The 19,937-nt window shown below is 40.1% G+C and overlaps 1 protein-coding gene across 3 annotated transcripts in view; it reads left to right on the top strand.

The window, feature by feature from the left end:
* Positions 1–5,081: 5,081 nt before the first annotated feature.
* ARFGEF1 (ADP ribosylation factor guanine nucleotide exchange factor 1) overlaps positions 5,082–19,937 on the top strand; it is a 106,549-nt gene continuing 91,693 nt past the window's right edge. The window contains exon 1 of one of the 3 annotated variants that reach the window (XM_053661015.1): positions 5,082–5,734. In XM_053661015.1, coding sequence (XP_053516990.1) covers positions 5,611–5,734 — 124 coding nt within the window. In that variant the 5' untranslated portion in view covers positions 5,082–5,610. The remainder of the gene's footprint in view (positions 5,735–19,937) is intronic. The other 2 variants (XM_037148904.2, XM_037148903.2) reach the window with 2 other exon arrangements.

Consider the following 19,937-nt stretch of genomic DNA (forward strand, 5'->3'; position numbering starts at 1 on the left):
ATTTGTAATTTTTTCTTCAACAACGTTCTAATTTTTTGGATCTTCACTTCAGTTATCAGATACCACAATATAGTCCGTTATTTGATAAAAACTTCCTCTCTCCTTTTATGTTTTTTTTTTCTAAATGAAATTCTTTAACCTGTCATGCTAATCCCTCTGTCTGCCCTATTCAGTGTATTGATACTTTTCCTGCCTGGAAAAGTATCAATGGGCAGGACCTCTGAGTTTGAAAACACATTTTATTCATTTATTTCCCTTAATAAACAAGACAAAAACAAGCAAACTTGACAGAAGAAGAAGATCAAACTGGCTTACAAGAAAAGCAAGTAAGTAGACTTGACTTACTTTGGGGATAGCCTTTCTTATACGAGTCATGTCACTCTTGTGGTCTCAGCAAAACTGATGTTTCTCTGTTTAAGCAATGTTTCCCATCTTTTCCTAAGTTGCCTGCTTTGTCTTTTCTTATATCCCCGGTCTCCAAAAATCTGCAATCTGTTTAAACATTAGCATGGATATATAATCAGGTGTAAGGTAGAAGGTACACGATGCCATAAAAGACTGCAGAAGGGAGGGATTGTTGCTGTTGGAGGTAGAAGAAAACTTAGGATGGGATGAATTTCAAGGAGGCATTGAAGTTGGGGATGTTTGGGAGAGCAAGCAAAAGAAAGGTGGCAGTGAGTTCTCTGGATTGCTGAAAGATAAAGGTATACTGGTACAGAAAAGCTTGTATGGATATGTGGAAAAAAGAGAGGAAGAGGAATGAGCTGGAACTTGAGTACCTACTAGGGTATTTTAAGGGAGGAAGCAGTGGGCAGGGAGGGAAGTTGCAAGAAAAGACTATTTAGAGAGGCGGTATAGCTTGGTTGTTTAGAGTACAGGCTCTGGAGCCAGACGTTCCAAATCGTCACCCTGATTCCACCATTAATTGTATGATTTGGGCAAGTTACCTAAATTCTGTTTCTTCATCTACACATAAGGGATAATAATGGAAATGTTTTCATTTGCACGACTGAGCTTAATTCATAATAAGTTCTATATAAACAGTAACAGTTATTACCATTATTTTTGGGAAATTAGTTTGAAAGTCAGGTGAGGGTCAGATTATGGAATATTCTGAAAGCCAATAGAACTGACATATAATGTGAAAGACTACTGGAGGAATCAGGGTTTTTTTTTTTGTCAAGTGAACATGGTATTTTTTTATATTAACTAATATTGGCTTGTAACATCAATCTGATCTACTCAGCATTCATTAAATTTTATTCAGATTTTATATAATTTTCATGTTACACTGAACTAAAATCTATATTTCAAAGGGTGATGATAAAGCACTTCAACCAGGATGCTAAAACCCAGGTTGAAGTCTTGTATTATTTGATATTAAAATCAAAGTGATAGTATTACCCAAAGAGAAAGTCAGGGCAACTAATACATAGCAAAGTTATAGATGAAAGGGAAAATGATTAGGGGTAATTGATAGTAAAGTTAGATTGCAGACCGAAAAGCAAAAGTGGCTGCAGGAAAGCAATTGTGTATAAGAAAAATATGCTTTTAAATTTAGAGGATGATAGGTATTTCAAAAATATAGAATTTGGATGTTTTGAAAACAGCAATCAATCAAATGCAAGTGGATACTGAGACTGAGTTTCTTATTTAAATAGGTTGGATAAGCACCAAGCAACAATAATGATGTGGAAACACGTAGCAGGGGGTGTCCAACCTGTGGTCCGCGGGCTGCTTGCTGCCCAGGATGGCTGTGAATGCAGCCCAACGCAAAATCACAAATTTACTTAAAACATTGTAAGATTTTTTGTGATTATGTGTTGTATTTAATGTGTGGCCCAAGGCTTCTTCTTTCAGTGTGGCCCAGAGACGCCAAAAGGTTGGACACCCAAGAGAAATATACTCAAAATTTTATTTAAAACTTACCTGATACTGGTACCCCCAAACCCTTCCCCTTCACTTGTGAATAAAAGACTAAAAATAGTACCTTCCCTTTTATCTTCCAAGGACATCGGCTTTATTTTATTTTATAGCTTTAAAAAATATTTTATTTATTTTTAGATAGAGGGGGGAGGGAGAAAGAGAGGGAGAGAAACATCAATGTCCAAGAGAAATATGGATCGGCAGCCTCCCTTACCTTCCTGACTGTGGACACCCCAATTGGGGACTGAACCCACAATGCAGGCATGTACTGTGACTGGGAATTGAACTGATGATCCTTCACTTCACAGAATGACACCCAACATACTGAGCCACACTAGTCAGGGCAACGTCAGCTTTATCTTAGTCTTACCCTATCTTTTGCTCCAGGCAAGCCAAAGTTGGGTAATATCCTGAGTTTCAAGTTGGGTGAGAGTGACCCCCTCACCCAATCTGCACACACCCTTGCCCATCCCATCACAACCACCTTTTGGGTGAAGTCTTAGACTCAGCCAAGGAGGAGGATGAATTCTCCTCTAGGAGAAAGGAGGATGGAGGCCATTCCTTCCGAGAGGGTTAGATCATATCTCAGAAGACTGGACTCTTCTAAAACCAAAAACTGCACTCTTACTCTCAGATTTGTTTCTACCCCATAAACAGGCTAGGCCATCTCCACAAACAGCATTTCTACTCATTTACTGGCTCTGGTAGGAATCATGGCATTTATTCGAGGCCTCTTCCTTTCTTCTAGTTTCACTCCAAATCATTACTAACTCGGCCCATTCTGCCACCATAATATACCTCAAAACTGTCCACATTACTCTATCTCCTCTGCCATCACTTAGATGCCAGTGGTCTACCTAACATTTATGCAAATTGGAAAAAGGAACTCCTTCACCTGAACAGCTGCTGGGGCTGGACTTCAGCCCCATTTGCCATCTTTGTGCTGAGCAGGATCTCCCAACCCTTGCATGGTGTATTGGACTCCAGCCCAAACCATGCTGCACTGTTGTAATCACCTCCTCCCTGTTCTGTCCACATCCACTCTTGTCCCCATACAACAATGAGACTACTCTTAAATCACCAATTTGATCACTTCATTCCCAATTTAGTCCTTCAATAGATTTCTATTGCTACTGGGATAAAATCCCAAACTCCTTAATATGGCCTCCAAGGTTCTGTATGATCTGTTTTTTATTTCCCTCTTTCTTTACTGGCACCACATCCCCCATAACTTTTAGCCACGCTGCCTTGTTTTGAGTCCTGAACCTTGCAGCTTCTCCCCTCAACCCAAGAGGCTGCCTGCAAACATCCCTGAATCCAAAATTTAAAGTAGATCTCCTCATAGCTCTCTGTTCTTTTCTTACATCATACTTAACACATTTATAATTATACAGCCACTCACTAGTGATTTACTTGTTTAATATTCTTTTCATACTACAGCTGTAAACTCCACAAGGGTAAGGATCAGGCATGACTTAGCCCAGTGTCTTTCATCCATCCAAGTTCCTATTTAATTTATACCAAAGGCTTTCTTGATGCTAGTGACTATACTAGATTCTAGAAGTGAATATACAAATGAGATCCTTGGTCTTATGAAGGAAACACATAACCAACCAATAAACAAATATCCAGACAAGATGATCACAGATTGTGATGTGTGCTCTGCAGTAAACTCTGAGATCTTTAAGTGCAGAAACCTCTTTATTCACTAACAAATATCAAACATATATATACACATTTTTTAATGGGCTAAGTATGGATGGCTATGCTATGCCTAACTGCAAGGGAGACAGGTAAACACAATGTTACCTGTGTACTGACAACAAGAGTAAATAAATTTGGTGATCAGCTAGCACCTTCAAGAGCACCTAGTACAAGGTTGGCATAATGAAGAAACAAAGATAAATTAGAAATGGAGCTTGTTCTCAGAAATTTTATAGTCTATGTGTGTACATAGAAATCACTATCACACTGTTGTAGTATACTGAATATATATTGAGAATATATCATGAGTATATATCATAGTCTAACTTCCAGTAATCTAGGAATAGACTCTACAATAATAATTAACTGATTTCTCAGGACAAGAAAAGTTTAAAATATTGTCCGCTTTAATTCAGGATCAGCTTCAAAGTTTCTTCTTCTTTTTCTTTCTTTTTTCCTTTCCTCATTTTGTCACTTCACAGCTTCTTTATTCTTGAGTTTTAATGGTTACATTAACACAATTCCATAGTCACAGGAGTCGAATGGAACAATGAGGCATTTTCTAACAATTTGGGACCCAGTATTGATAGAGCCACACTTTGAACTTAAAGATGTACACCTAGATTAACAAGTAAATTCTTTGCACCTATTTAGTGGTATTCTTTATAATTTCCTGCTCTGAACAAAACAGAAATTAAAATTATTTTTTGGTACCAAAAGCAGACACACGGTCACGTGTCTGCTTGTGGTAATCAGTCTGCATTTACAGATTTTCCATTCTGAAACTGGTTTTAATATCCTGGCCCAAATGCACAGTGACACACAGCTCTAAGGGACCTCATGACAGCATACACCTGTACACCTAACTTCAGACTCAATTCAGAATGGAACTGAAATCTAGAGTGTACCGATTTATCCCACAAGGATGAAAAAGTGAAACGTTGCTGAATCCTTGTCAAATTAGTGATAGTTTACCTGTCCCAGGAAATTCTTTCTGACACAGCTGGAGGGCACAGTCCTGGATTAGCAGTTTCTTGTACCAGGTAATAAAATTTAGCCCGTGGCAGGTGTCGATAGTGCGGCTGAGAATGAGCCCCGGGGGTTCCATGACCCCTGGAGCAGAAGGGGCTGCGGTCCCACCAAAAGGCTCTCTAGAAAATCGGAGAAGTGGGTGTAGCGCAGCCAAGAACCTTGTTCACGACTGCGACCACGGGTACCTGGGGGTGGCCTCAGTTCCACTGCAAGGGACCCACAGGGCCTGGCGCGCTGCCGCAGGACACCCGCCCCACGCCACACCCCACCCTGCCCTGCAGGAGAACGCGGGAGGCGGTGAGGCCCCGCCGGGCCACCGTAGCATAGCGCTGCGGCTGGGGCGCTCCTCCCGCTCTGCCCTCCGCCCCCTGCCTCCTGGCGCTGCAGCCGCTCCGGGCAGGCACAGCCTGCCACCGAGCCGTGGCTTCCTCCTCTGCAGCCGTTCGGCCTGTGCGTGACGCGTCGTTTCCTTCCAACATGGCGGCCATGGCAGGTCGGCAGTGATGGAGGCCAGTCCGCGGCCGCGACCGGTGATCATCCCCATAGCCGGGATATCCGTGCTCTCGGCAGGCCTCTGAGCCACCGCCGTCTCGTTTCTTGGCCCCCAGCAGACGGCCGCCGGGCCTGGGCTCCCTCGCTGCCTTCTGTCTGGAGGCGCCAGTGAGGGGGGGTGGCCGGAAAGCGACACCCGGGCTGGGAGAAGCAGAGGTCCTGCGGCGCGGCGCGGCCCTCCAGGGGCGAGCTCTCTGGGGTGGCGAAGACCTGCGCGCCGGCCCCCTCCGTGGCTGGTCCTGCCCGCCCCTTCCTGCCCCAGCCGCTGCCCTCCACGCCTCCACTCCCCTACCTCCACCCCCTCCCCTTTCTCTTCTCTTCTTCCCCCTCCTCCTCCTCCCGTCTAGCCGCTGGGAGCCGCCGGTCTGACAAGCCGCAGCCTCCTTCTCTACGTCCATGTATGAAGGGAAGAAGACGAAGAACATGTTCCTGACACGGGCCCTGGAGAAGATTTTGGCCGACAAGGAAGTGAAGAAGGCGCATCACTCCCAGCTGCGCAAAGCGTGCGAGGTGGCACTAGGTAAGCCGGGAGGAGGCCTGGGGTGGGGGCGGGGGCGGGCGGCCTGGAGAGGGGGACACTTGGGGGCTCCCACAAGCCGCAGCCTCTGATCTTGGGCAGCCCTGGCGGAGCTCTTGGCTGTGTGTTTGGAGTTGACAGAAACTCGGCTGCCTATGGGGCAGGGGCAAGGTGGAGGAGGAAGGGCAGTGTGCCGGGCTCAGGGAAGGCAGCAGGGCTTGGCACCGACTTGAGAGTAGGAGATTTTGTGGGTGGAATGTGCAGTGCGGCCAGGATATCACCCTTTGTGATAAAGCAGAAATGAGCTGTTGTTTAGTAGCTTGGAAATTCAGGTGGAGCCGATTTGTCAAGATTGGGCGTGGGAAGGGTTCTGTATCCTAAATTTCAGTAACTTTGTGGTTTGGCGTGGTACTTTGGGAAGATAGTGAAGTTGTTCCCTTGATGACAGTCTTGAGAAGGGGTTTGCAAGAAGTGCAGCCTATTCTGACATTTCTCCGCCTCTGCCACAGGGAAAACCGAGTAATTTGGATCTGACAGGGTTGACTTGGAAGAACAAGATCAGAGGTTAAGGGGTGGTGGTAATACAAGAACGTGGAAGGAAAGGAAGCTGGCTTTAATGACAAGGACGGGGGAAGGCTTGAAACAGGGACAGTGAAAAAGACAATGACACCCACTGGCCACATGTCTGGACACTGGCAGCTGCTCTCCAGCTTGAATTGTGATTTATAGTTCAGACGGATGAGCTCCGGTGTAATGAAGCCCACAGCAGGGTAAATCCTAACAATACGTAGAGTGAGGGCAGGCAGATGAGGAATTATTACAGGGGGACACTAATAAATGTGTTGCATCCATTAAAGGTGAAAAGGACAGACCAGGACATTTAACACAATGATAAATTACTAATGCTTATGCTTTATTTTATAGCACTGCAAATAGACTAGATCAAATTGACGAGAAAATTAAGCTTGTTAAATGGGCTTTGGGGGAAAAAGCGCCCAAAAGGGGAAGAAATTCTGAATTACTTAAATGTGTGCTAAAATAGAGTTAAGACAGATTAAAAGCATCTTTGCCTTTTACTTATAAGTAGGAGATGACTTTTTAACTTGCTTTAATAAGCCTTAATCTCCCCCCCCCCACTTCTTTTTGGATCCATTAAAGTGGTGCTATGGAAAACATTACTGAAGAAATGTCATTAAAATTTTTTTAAATCTAGTATAGTGGTCCTAAGTTTAGTTTTTCTGCCCCTCAATGGGTCAGAAGTTGACCCAATGACCTGCCAAACCACAAAGTTACTGAAATTTAGGATACAGAACCCTTCCCACGCCCAATCTTGACAAATCGGCTCCACCTGAATTTCCAAGCTACTAAACAACAGCTCATTTCTGTTGGGTCAAAAGTTCACCTTTTGTTATTCTTGCAGCGAAGGAAAAATCGAGGCATATGAGAAGACGTTTTGCACTGAATTTATAAGATTGAATTTATATCTGGATCTCGAAAACAGTAATTATTAAATTAGAACGTGATGAGTAAAGGAGTGATTTTTAGAATTTTCAAAAGAATTGTTATATGTAGGTTTGTAAATAACTTCCAGATTAAAGCATTTGAGCTTCAAAATAAAGTTTTATTTTTTGAGATCAGATTTTCCATGTTAAAGTATATTTTAATATACTAAATTATAAGTATTACACTGAAGAAATGGAGTGTGTGTTGTGTGTGTGTATATGTGTATATATATTTGTGTGTGTATATGTATATATTCTCTCCAAAATTCTTATAATAAGGAAGTGTGTTTTAATGGAGAGCTCATTAGAAGTAGAATGTGGGATCCCGGGTTTATCCCAGTGATGTTGCATTGTAGAATAGTCAAGTTCCTGGGCCTTAACTGCCTTCTCTGTAAAATTAGGATGTTGAACTTAATGATTATAAGATTATACATCCCCTCTAATGCACCATGAATGTGGGTGTACTGTTCCATTAACCTGTGCAGTGAGAATTCTTGCCATTCTTAATTGGCATCTCTAGAGAGCTTATAGTTTTGGACTGTGCCATTTCTAGATGTAGGAACTACTTACTAGTGTGTATACCAGCTGTAGGAGGACTGTCTATTTCAGATTTGCCAATTTTTACTTTTTTTACTCCTCCCATATAGTTGGCAGAAGCTTGTAATGAGGAATCTTGACGACCCAAGCAGGGGCTAGGCACCAGAGTAATTTTGTATTTGAGATGTTTAAGGCTTTTTGTCACATTTCATAAGTTACATTTAGCCTCCTACAGAACTCACTGAACAACCTCACAGTAGTTAATCCCCAGTGAACTTGATTTCTTCCCTTCTAGTCATCCATATCTATATTATCACAAATATGAATTGATAAGGATAACCCATTTCATCTTTGCAGAAAGTATACTGTCTTGCAATAAGAAAGTATCCCCAAATATATTTTGTCCCTGGAAACTTATGGACCTTTCCCTTTCATTATTGAGACCTGGACCTGGCCTACTTTGGTCTCGTGATAATCTGTGTGACCAACAGGACGGGAAAGTGAACTGGAATGGCCTGGTTTCGTCATTCCTGATATGTTTTGTAAGTGGTTAGGAGTTTGGTGATGGAAGTATAGAGGTGAGTGTTACAACCCTTTAAATACACCTGCCTGCTTTCATCTCCTCTCTCCATTAAACATTTATTGAGCACTTATTATGGAACTAAAGGGAGATGGCCAGTAAACAGGGAAGTATATAGAATGTCTAACTTTTAAATCCTCTGTGTTTTAAAAATCTATTGGCATGTGATTAGATTTCAGAGCACTGGTACTCAAAATTCAGTTATCTTTTAATACAAAGGCCAGTTATAAAATGTTTTATCTAAGTATGCTCATATTATAGTTCACTGCATATTCTTAAGAAAACTTTATTTTTTTAAGTGTACTTTTTAGGAAATTTTACCTAGATTAGGGTAGGTTTTTACTCATTAAAACAACATTTATTCTCAAATCACTAAACAAAGGGACTTTTATTTTCAAAAAGAAAACTAACGAAGGCTATAAAGGGTATGCAGATTATTTAAAACTTCTATCAAATTATCTTACATTTCAGACTTTAAGGAATGGTTAAAAAAGAAAAAAGGAAAGAACAGAACACTCACACCTACATTGTTGCCATCGGGATGAAGCCCACAGGCCCAAGAACAGCTCCAGGTTGCCCTCTCTTGGTACCTGCCCATTACAGCTCTGCAGGGAGGATCACTGACTGAACTCTGCAGTGTCAAGGCCTTCTAGGCTGCCCTAGCTTAGCCTGATCCATTCCTACTTTCTAGAATCCTGAATTAAAAATAGTCTGGCCATCTGCTGGCAGATGAGACAACAGCTGAGCTATTTTTAGTTTCAAAGAATTTAGGATTGTTGTGGGATCTGCTTGAAGGTAGTATTGTCTGTCTCATGGGGAGGGTGCAGTTGAGCCATATTCCAAACACCTCTCGGTTTTAGGTGTTTCTTTGAAGTTAGGGGTATGACTAGTTCAACTCTGATTCTAACAATAGATATCTGTGAAGATATTCTGCAAATGTTAGGTGAGCAAATTCATGGCTGGAAGCTGGTGCTGATACAGAGCAGGAGTGAAAAGGGTGACAAGAAGGTTTTAGCAGCTAAGGGGGAATGCTGGGGCAGTGATAAGTGTGGATTCCCTGCAGAGATTCCAGAGAAAAAGTGTGGATTCCAGGAGAAAAAGAGGAATTATTAGGGAAGTGATTTGTTCCCCGTCAGGGTGTTAATTAATTTATTATATTCTAAAGTGGCCCTACTGACTTAATTTTCTTATTTATGAGGATGTCACTTCTAATGATAGTCACCCCCAGAAATGTAAATGTAATATTTATGCTTAACATTTACAGAACTTGCTTCCTTCTGCCCCTCCAATCCCACCCTTATTTTAGTTAGTGGGGTGATAAAAAAGGGATAGATGGATGGAGGGAAAATTACTCAAGTGCTTGCGGCCCCCATCTTATGCTACTTTTGGTAATTTTATTAATTTTTGTCACTTCACCATTTATGAGAAAATAATGACTTACTCCCAAATAATACCCTGAAGACTGTGAACATTTTAATTATAATTTAAATCCATTAACAAGTCTCTCCTTAATGTGTAATGTAAAAGGTGTTTTCAGTAAGCCAGGCTTTCAGAACTTTTGAGATAGCTAGGAAAGAAGAATGTAATAAAATGACTGAAAAGATTCTGTTAAGTTTGAGTTGAAACAAGTAAGTTTGGGTTACACTTTCCATTGTGGAGACACATTAACCTGCTCAGTTATACTTAGTGAAGTCTTCCCTCAATTTATTTGACCCTTTTCAGCATCTGCTAATACTGTTAAGCACCCCTAGGAAACATTATTCCTTGGAATTTACTATGGGACTCGGTTCAAGGGAATGAAAGGCAAAGCAGACAAAATAGCCCTAACTGCTGATGAGAGGATTTCTCCATAAGAGTTATGGTGTTTGGGGAAAGCAGTGTTGACACTGTGGGGAAGAGAATAAAGCCAGAAATAAGCAGTTGGAAAGAGAGGTATCGAGACCAGCTATTTTCTTGCTAGTTCTTTCTTTTCCATCTCATCTATGGCATGCAATTGCTTGTTTCCCCTGATGACATTTAACTTCTAGAGAAACTTCTCTTGGTAATTGTTTTTTCAAAGGAGAATAAAAGTATATTGTAAATGGGAAATAATTGGAGGAATATTTGTCATATTCTCTACGAAACAGAGGAGATCTTTGAAAAGGGGAAATGCAGGAATAAATTATTGTTGCCGTTCAAAATTAGGGATATTCTTCATTCAGATGTTTGTTGAACTGAACAGTATGTGCCAGATACTGCTTTAGTACTGGGCATATAACTGTGAACCAAACATGCTTTCATGGAATTTACTTTCTAGTGGGTTGAGTCTGACAATAAAAAACAAACTAATATATTGGGTTGGCCAAAAAGTCCATTTAGTTTATTCCATAAAATAAACAACAATTTTTTCATTTTCACCAATAAGTTTATTAATTTGGATTATTTTGAGCGTGATGGCTGTCTCCCACTATTGGCTTCTAGTGGATAGAGGCCAGGGGTGCTGCTAAACATCTTCTAATGCATGAGACAGCCCCACAGCAAAGAATTGCTTAGCCAGAATGTCAATGGCCCAAGAAACTTGGCACACCATTTTGGAAACATTCAATCAGTCACAGCACCTGCTCCATACACTGCACAAATCTTTTTTTGTTTGTTTGCATTTCAGTTGTGTCTTTACCTTTCTTGAAATAATAAAGCATAATATGCCAAAAATGTGTATTTTCTTCCATCTTCAATATTAAAATGGCTACACAAAAATTCACCAATTTTGATAAGGTTTTTTCAGATGTGTGCTGATATAATAGTTGTCACAATACAATCTAAAAAATTGTTTCAAATGAAGATAAAGACAACTAAGCACTACTGGAATCATTGTATGGAAACAACTAAAACAAACTTTTTGGTCAACTTCTATATATCATTCGATTATTATTATCTGAAGGAAAAGTTCAGAAGGTTAAAAGGTAAATGACTGGGGATGCAACTTTAGATGAGGTGGTCAGGAAAGGTCTTTCTATGAGGTGTAATTTCAGTAGAGAAGTGACAGAAGAAAGATGCAGGCCTTCAGATACCTGGATGAAACAAACAGTGAACAGCAGGCTGGGCATGTGCTTGGTACATTCAGGGATGAAAGGAAGCTTCTGTGGAGAGAGTGAGAAGAGAAGTGAGGGGAGAAGAGGTGACTTTGGATTTTATTTAATCTGTGATGGAAGCCACTGGAAAGTTTTGTATAGGGGGAATGACAGCAGATTGACATTTTAAAAAGCTTATTTTGGCCAGAGATGGTAGTGATTTAGACCAGGCTGCTGGTAGTGGAAATGAGCATTGGTTATATTTCGAATATATTTTAAAGAAGCCTACAGAATTTGCAGATGGGTTGGTTGTGTGGCACAGTCTTGTAGCCAAAGCTATACAGGATTGTTGGAGACGGTATTCACTGTGATGTTGATGAACACCAGGAGGGAAATGGTTTGGGGGAAATAAGTTTATATAGTAAAATATTTGCATCCAGCTCTTTATGTGTATTTTAGAATTTTTTAATGATAGAATTTCCTGATTGTGATATAATAGGATATCTTTTACTGAGAATGCACAAAACAATTTCAAATTTGAATTGGCAGGGTATTTTTTTTAATTGAGGTTTTTTCCCTCAGGAAACAAGTCTTTCACATGGTTTTAATTTTACGGTCCACAACTGGCCTGGTCCCTTGCTGGGATAGGATCTTTACAGATGTAATTACTATGACTCTCAAGGTGAAGTCATTTTGGATTTACGGTGGGTCCTACATCCAAAGACTGGTGTCCTTACAAAAAGAGGAAGGAACAGAGACACACAAACGAAGAGGGCCATGTGAAAATGGAAGCAGAGATTAAGGTTATTGTGTCGTAAGCCAAGGAACTCCCAAAAGTCCCCAGAAGGTAGGAAGAGGCAAGGAAGGATTCTTCTCTGGAGCCTTTAGAAATAGTATGGCCCTGCTGACACCTTGAATTCAGACTTCGGGCCTCCAGAACTTAGAGAGAGAGAGAGAATTTCGGTGGCTTTAAGCTACCAAGTTTGTGGTAACTTGTTAAGGCAGCTCTAGAAAACTAATAAAAGTTCTTTTCATCCTAACTTTTCAGAACTAGTTTGTTCTATTTGAGCTTACATTAATAGAGTATACAATTTTATTGGGTTTTGCTTTATTGCATTTCACAAATACTGCATCTCTTACAACTCTGAGGTTTGTGGTAACCCTGCATCAGGCAAGTTAATGCTGCCAAAAAGATTATGATTTGCTGAAGGCCCAGATGAATGAAGATTAGCATTTTTTTAGCAATCAGTATTTTTAAATTAATGTATATGCATTTTTTACATAATGCTATTGATCACTTAATAGACTACAGTACAGTGTAAACATAAATTTTATATGCACTGGGAAACCAAAAAATTCATGTGACTCTGTTTACTGAGATACTCACTTTACATCATGGTGGTCAGGAACCAAACTGGTAACTTCTACAAGATATGTTCATTTATGTTTCAACAATCAAATGCTATCTTTGGCTGGTCTCTGTTTATAAATTCTCAAAAGCAGTTATTCTGAGGCTTTAGTATCCATGAGTATTTTTAAAAACTTCTTTAAAAAAAGACTCCTGAGTTCAAATATTCAAAAGTTTTGTGTTCTATTTTAGATATTTTCTTTTGCTTAGATTTAGACTTGATAAAACTACATTATTCTATATAGCCTATGTTCTCATTCAGAAAAGGTTGTGAAGGACAGCCTTTAACATAATTTATATCATAACACCTCTGCCGGTATCTTAGGAAAACTTCATGTGGGCCCTGGCTGGCGTGGCTTAGTTGGTTGGGCATTGTCTGTCTGCAAAGCAACAGGTAGCAAATTTGATTCCATTCAGGGCACCTGCCTAGGATGCAGATTTGGTCCTCAGTACAGGCTCAAACCAGAGGCAGCTAGCTGATCTTGTTTTTCTCTCATATTGATATTTCTTTCCTCTCTTTCTTCCTCTCCTCCCCACTTTATAAAAAACAAAAGCAAGAAATCAAATTATAGATATAAGTTTGAGACATTGTATGGAGATATTAATAAACAGATATAAGAATATGGAGTTTAGAAGAGAGTTCTAACCTAGAAATATAATTTAGGAATCATTAGCACAATCATTCTCAAAAGCAGTTATTCTGAGGCTTTAGTATCCATGAGTATTTTTAAAAACTTCTTTAAAAAAAGACTCCTGAGTTCAAATATTCAAAAGTTTTGTGTTTATAAATTCTCTGAGAATATCTCTCTCTGAGAGATATATATCTCTCTCTCAGAGAGAGAATAGCATTGATTTGGTGTTCCCCTTATTTATTCATTAATTAGTTGATTTTCGTATGTGCCCTGACAGGGATCATCAGATCCACATCTGTGGCGTATCAGGACAGTGTTCTACCCAAATGAGCTACCTGGCCAGGGCCTCTTTACTTTTAATGATTCTTAAGTCCAGTAAACTTGGCAGTTTATTTTTTTAATAGATCCTGTTTTCAGACCATTTCAAAAGGAAAACTGGGGGAAAGAAATCACCCACAACATTATTAAGTGAAGATAACCATTGTTAATTTTATAAAACAACAACTTTATTGAAATATATGTGCTATAAAATCTGCCCATTTTAAGTGTAATTATTTTTTACTAAAGTCATTGAGTTATACAACCATCACCATAATCCAGTTTTAGAACATTTCCATCATCCTAGTAAGACCCCTACTGCCCATTTTATAGTAAATTCTTGTTGCCCATTTTAGTTACAGTTAATCTCCAGTTCTAGGCATCTGGTAATCAACTTTCTATGTCTACATTTGCCTTCTTGTCTGGACTTTTCATGTATGCATAGTCACACATATGTTGCCTTTTGTGTCTGGCTTCTTTCACTTAGCATAATGTTTTTTAAGGTTTGTGTGTCATTATTTCATTTTTTATTGCTAAGTAGTATTCCATAGGGTGGAAGTACCACATTTTGCTTATTTATTCCCAGATGATGGACCTTTGGGCTGAATGAATAATGCTGTTATGAATATTTGTGTATAAGTCTTTATGTGGGCCTAAATTTTTATCTCTTTTGTATAGATGCCTAGGAATGGAATTGCTGGCTCATACGATAAATTTGTGAATAAATTTTTAAGAAACTAAGTTGTTTTCCCAAGTGGCTGTACTATTTTACATTCCCACCAGCAATATATCAAGATTTCCCATAGGTCCTTGCCAGACAACATTTGTTATTGTCTCTCTTTTTTAATTTAGCCATCTTGGTTAAAGTGTTTAACACTTTCAACATGCATGAGGTGTTGTTTCATTGAAACGTTGTTAACTTATTGAGGTTTTTTTTTTTTTACAAACTTTATTCTATGTACATACACATACATGAACACATGCATTCTTAAAAAAAAAAAAAAAAAGAGCTATTTAGCCCTGACCAGTGTGACTAAATTGTTTGGGAGTTTTCTTGCAAAGTGAAAGGTTGCTGGTTCTATTCCTAGTTATAGTACATGCCTGGGTTGCAGTTTGGTCCCCAGTCAGGGTGCGTACAAGTGGCGATTAATATCTCTCTCTCCCATCAGTGTTTCTCTCCCTTTTTCTCCCTCCCCACTGTCTCTCTAAAAATAAATAAAATCTTTTAAACATTTTTGAGCTATTTCTAAGGCAATAGTAGGAGAGAAATAGCTGACATTTATTAGTTTTTACTGTATGCTAAGTTCTGAGCCAATAAAGTACTTTATTGGCTTTATCTCAGTTAATCCTTAAAACAACCCTATGTGCTTAGAGTTGACCAAAAAGTTCATTTGGTTTTTTGCATAAGATGGCTCCAGTAGTGCTTATTTTGTTATATTGTATTGTGACAGCTGATCAGAATGCATTAAAAAAAAAACTTATTAAATTTGGTGAATTTTTTGTAGCCATTTTAATATTAAAGATGGAAGGAAATACACAACATTTTGGCAGATTATTTTTTATTATTTCAAGGAAGGTAAAAATGCAACTGAAATGCAAAAAAGATTGGTCCAGTGTATGGAGCAGGTGCTGTGACTGATTGAACATTTGGTTTGCAAAATGGTTTGCAAACTTTTTAAAAAATATATTTTATTGATTATGCTGTTACAGTCGTCCCATTTCATTCCCCTCCAGCCTGCACACCCTCTGCCACCCACATCCCCCCTCTTTAGTTCATGTCCATGTGTCATAAGTTCTTTAGCTTTTACATTTCCCACACTATTCTTGCTTTCCCTCTGTCTACCATCTATGCTACTTATTCTTTGTACTTTTTTCCCCACCTTTCCTCCTCCCACTCCTCTATTGCTAACCCTCCATGTGATCTCCATTTCTGTGGTTCTGTTGCTGTTCTAGTTGTTTGCTTACTTTGTTTTTGTTTTTATTTTAGGTGTGGTTGTTACTAACTGAGTTTGCTGTCCTTTCACTGTTCATATTTTTTATCTTCTTTTTCTTAGATAAGTCCCTTTAACATTTCATAAAATAAGGGCTTGGTGATGATGAACTCCTTGAATTTGATCTTATCTGAGAAGCATTTTATCTGCCTTTCCATTCTAAACAAAAGCTTTGCTGGATAGAGCAATCTTGGATGTAGGTCCTTGCCTTTCATGACTTGGAATATACCTTTCCAGCCCCTTCTTGCCTGTAAGGTCTCTTTTGAGAAATCAGCCGACAGTCTTATGGGAACTCCTTTGTAGGTGACTGTCTCCTTATCTCTTGCTGCTTCTAGGATTGTCTCCTTCATTTTAATCTTGGCTAGTGTAATGATGATGTGCCTTGGTGTGTTCCTCCTTGGGTCCAACTTCTTTGGGACTCTCTGAGCTTCCTGGATTTCCTGGAAGTCTATTTCCTTTGCCAGATTGGGGAAATTCTCCTTTATTATTTGTTCAAATAAGTTTTCCACTTGTGGCTGTTCCTCTTCCCCTTCTGGTACCCCTATAATTCGGATGTTGGAATGTTTAAAGATGTCCTGAAGGTTCCTAAGCCTCTCCTCATTTTTTTCAATTCTCGTTTTTTCATCTTTTTCTGTTTGGTCTTTTTTTTTTTCCTCCTTCTGGTCCACTCCTTCGAGTTGAGTCCCAGTTTCCTTTCCATTACTATTGTTTTTTTGTGCATTTCCCTCATTTCAATTAGTTTAGCCTTCATTTGTTCCTCTAATTTGTGACTAAAATCAACCAGTTCTGTGAGCATCCTGATGACTAGTGTTTTGAACTGTGCATCTGAAAGTTTGGCTATTTCTTCATTGCTTAGATTTATGGGCTCTGGGGCTCTGAGTTGTTCTTGAGCCATGTTTTGATCTGTCCGTGCCTGTTATGAATGAGGAGTGGAGCCTTAGGGCGGAGCCACCCAGGTCGCTGGTTTGTGCTGGTGTATGTGGGGGCAGGTCAGGGAGTGGCCTCCCAGGGCGCTGGTTTGTGACGCTGCGTGTGGGGGCAGGTCAGAGAGAGGCCAAATCCTGGTCGCTGGTTTGTGATGGTGTATGTGGGGGCGGGGTCATAGAGGGACAATGGCGGTCCTCTCTGCTGCTTCCTGCCACTGGGGCCTGCACAGTCTGTCTCACTGCTTGCTCCTTCACCGGTTTATCTGCGCGCAAATGTGTGACCGTGGTCAGCCCTCAGTGAATCCACCACCTTGTGCCCTCAGTGGGTCCACCTGCTGCTACTCCACACCTGGGATCCGCCCACAGCTGCCGGTGTGCCTGGGTTGAGCGCCCAGGTCGGTCCAGTGGATCTTTCCTGCCCGACCCTGCTCTGCTGCTGGCTCTACCCTTCTTACCGGTTTGGCTGAAGGGTTCGTTGTTGTCAGGCCTCCACATAGTTCAGTTTTCTGTGGTTTGGCTGCATTTTTGTTGCTAAAACTTTGTTGTTTTTAAACTTGGTTGTGTGAGAAGGCACAGTGCTTCCAACTATGCCTCCATCTTGGCGGAAGTCCTCGGCCTTTTTTTTTTTTTTTTTTTTTTTTTTTTGGTCTTGTCTCAGCAGATAGGTAATGAGGGGCGAAGGCTTAGGTGTTCACCAGGGCGGGGCAACCCAGTTTCAGGGTTGTGATGCTGTTGGTGGGGTGGGGTCAGAGAGGGAACAATGGCGCTTGCTTTGCTCACTCTCGGATTTCAGTCCCTTCTGCCACTTCCCCCAAGCAAACTGGGCTCTTCTGGTGCTGATTTCTGTGTGGGTGGGCTTATATATGTTCTAGGTCCCTGTGGGTTTCTCCAACGAACTCTCCTGTGAGGTTGGGAGTCTCTTTCGGCACCTCAACCCTGACAGGTGTTTTCAGTCAGTGTTTTGAGGCTTTATTTCCCCTCGCTGGAGCCCTGGGTAGCATGGTCTGTCTCGCTCCCAAGTTTCACCTGGTTTATCTGCACTTGAATGTGTGACCACCTGGTCAGCCAGCTGCCTTGTGGGCCTCACTGGGTCTGGCTGCTGCCACCCAGTGCCGGGGGTCTGCTCGCTACTACCTACATGCCCAGGTTCCACCCACTGCCATCTTGTGCGCCCAGGTCTGCAAGCCAGTGCTTTTTTTTTTTCCTGCCACCCCTCTCCTCCCAACTGCCCAACTCCACCCCTCCTACCAGTCTGGATGAATGTGTCTATTTTAACTCCATGGTTGTCGGACTTCCATACCATTCAATTTTCTGTCAGTTCTGGTTGGTTTTTTGTTTCCAAATTTTTGTTACCCTTATTTTGGTTATGGGAGGAGGCACAGTGTGTCTACCTATGCCTTCATCTTGGCCGGAAGTCTCTTGATAACTCTATAGTCACACCCTTCTCCCCATTTCTAACCCTTGGCAATCACTGCTTTGTTCTGTGTCACCATAACTTTATCTTTTTGAGATTGTCATAGACATTAAATCATCTATTATATAAACATTTGAGCCAGGTTTCTTTCACTTGGCATGTTGTTGGGATTCATCCACGTTGTTGCATGTATTAATTGTCTGTTCCTTTTTGTTGCTGAATAACATCCCATTGTATGGAGGTATTGCAGATTATCTATTACCTACTGAAGGACATTTGAGTCATTTTAGTTTTTTGGCAGTATGACTAGAGCTATTGTAAAGATTCATGTATAGGTCTTTATTTGAATTTAAGTTTTCATTCTCTAGGGTAGGTAACTGAGGAGTGGGAATTGCTGGGCGTATGGTAGTATAACTATAATAAACATTCAGAGTGGCTATACCATTTTACATTCTCACCATTGATGTCTGAGAGTTCCATTTGCTCCACATCCTTACCAACTCCTGCTGGTATCTATATCTTAACTATTTTTAAAGTGTTTTAATAGGTGGGTAGTGTGTCATTGCGGTTTTCACGTGCATTTTCTTGATGACTAATGGTGTTGAATATGTTTTCAGGTATTTAACTTGTCATGCATATATCCCTTTGGTGAGGTGTCTTAAGTCATTTGCTCATTTTAAAATTTGGTTGTTTTCATACTGTTGAGTTTTAAGAATTTTAAAATGTATATATTTAATACACACACACACACACACAAGTCCTTTGTCAGACATGTGATTTGCAAATATTTTCTATAGCTTACCTTTTCACTTTCTTTTTAAATTTTTTTATCCTCACCTGAGGACATGCTTATTGATCTTAGAGGGGTGGGAGAGGGAGAAGAAAGCATTGATAAGAGAGAAAAACATCAATTGGTTGACTTTCATACACGCCCTGACTGGGGACCAAACCCACAACCTAGGTATATCCTCTGACTGGGAATTGAACCCTCAATCTTTCCATTTGCAGGGCAGTGCCCAACCAACTAAGCCATACCAGCCAGGGCCCTTTTCATTATCTTAACAGTGCCTTTTTCAGAACAAAAGTTTTTAATCTTGATACAGTCCAATTTATTAACTTTTTTGAATGTCTATCCTTTTTTTCATTGAATTGCCTTTGCACCTTTATAAAAAATCAGCGGGCTATATTTCTGTGGTCTATAGTAGACCCTATTCTGTTAGTGGTTTCTGTGTCTATTCCTTCTCCAATACCACATTGTTTTAATTATTAACTTTAAAGTCTTAAAATGGGGTATCGTGTTTCCTCCCACTTTATTCTTTATCATAATCATTTTGTCTATTCTAGTTATGTCGCTTTTCCTTGTAAATTTTAGAATCCCCCTTATCTACATACAGAAAATTCTGCTTGAATTGTGATTGGCAGTCAGTTAAATTCGGAGATAAATTTCAGGAGAATTGACATCTTTATTGTATTGAGTCTTCTAATTCATGAATATGGTGTGTCTCTCCTATTGTTTGGTTTTCCTTTGATTTCTTTCAGTACACATCCTGTATGTGTTATGTTAGGTTTACATGTAAGAATTTCATTTGGGGGGGAATGATGATAAAAATACTGTTTTTTTGAAGTTTTGCTTTCCAATTGTTTATTGATACTATATAGAAATTTCATCATTTTTTTTGTGTAGATATGTTAAAACCTTGTTAAATGTACTTACAAGTTCTGAGAGTTTTTCTTCTAGATTTCATGGGAAGTTTTTACTTAGACAGTCACGTCATCTATAAATAAGAACAGTTTTATTTCTTCCTTTCTGATCTACATGCCTCATTTCTTTTTCTTGCCCGTTGCACT

The sequence above is a fragment of the Artibeus jamaicensis genome, unplaced genomic scaffold (assembly GCF_021234435.1).
Source record: "Artibeus jamaicensis isolate MK-2021 breed Jamaican fruit bat unplaced genomic scaffold, CSHL_Jam_final scaffold_916, whole genome shotgun sequence".
Lineage (NCBI taxonomy): Eukaryota > Metazoa > Chordata > Mammalia > Chiroptera > Phyllostomidae > Artibeus > Artibeus jamaicensis.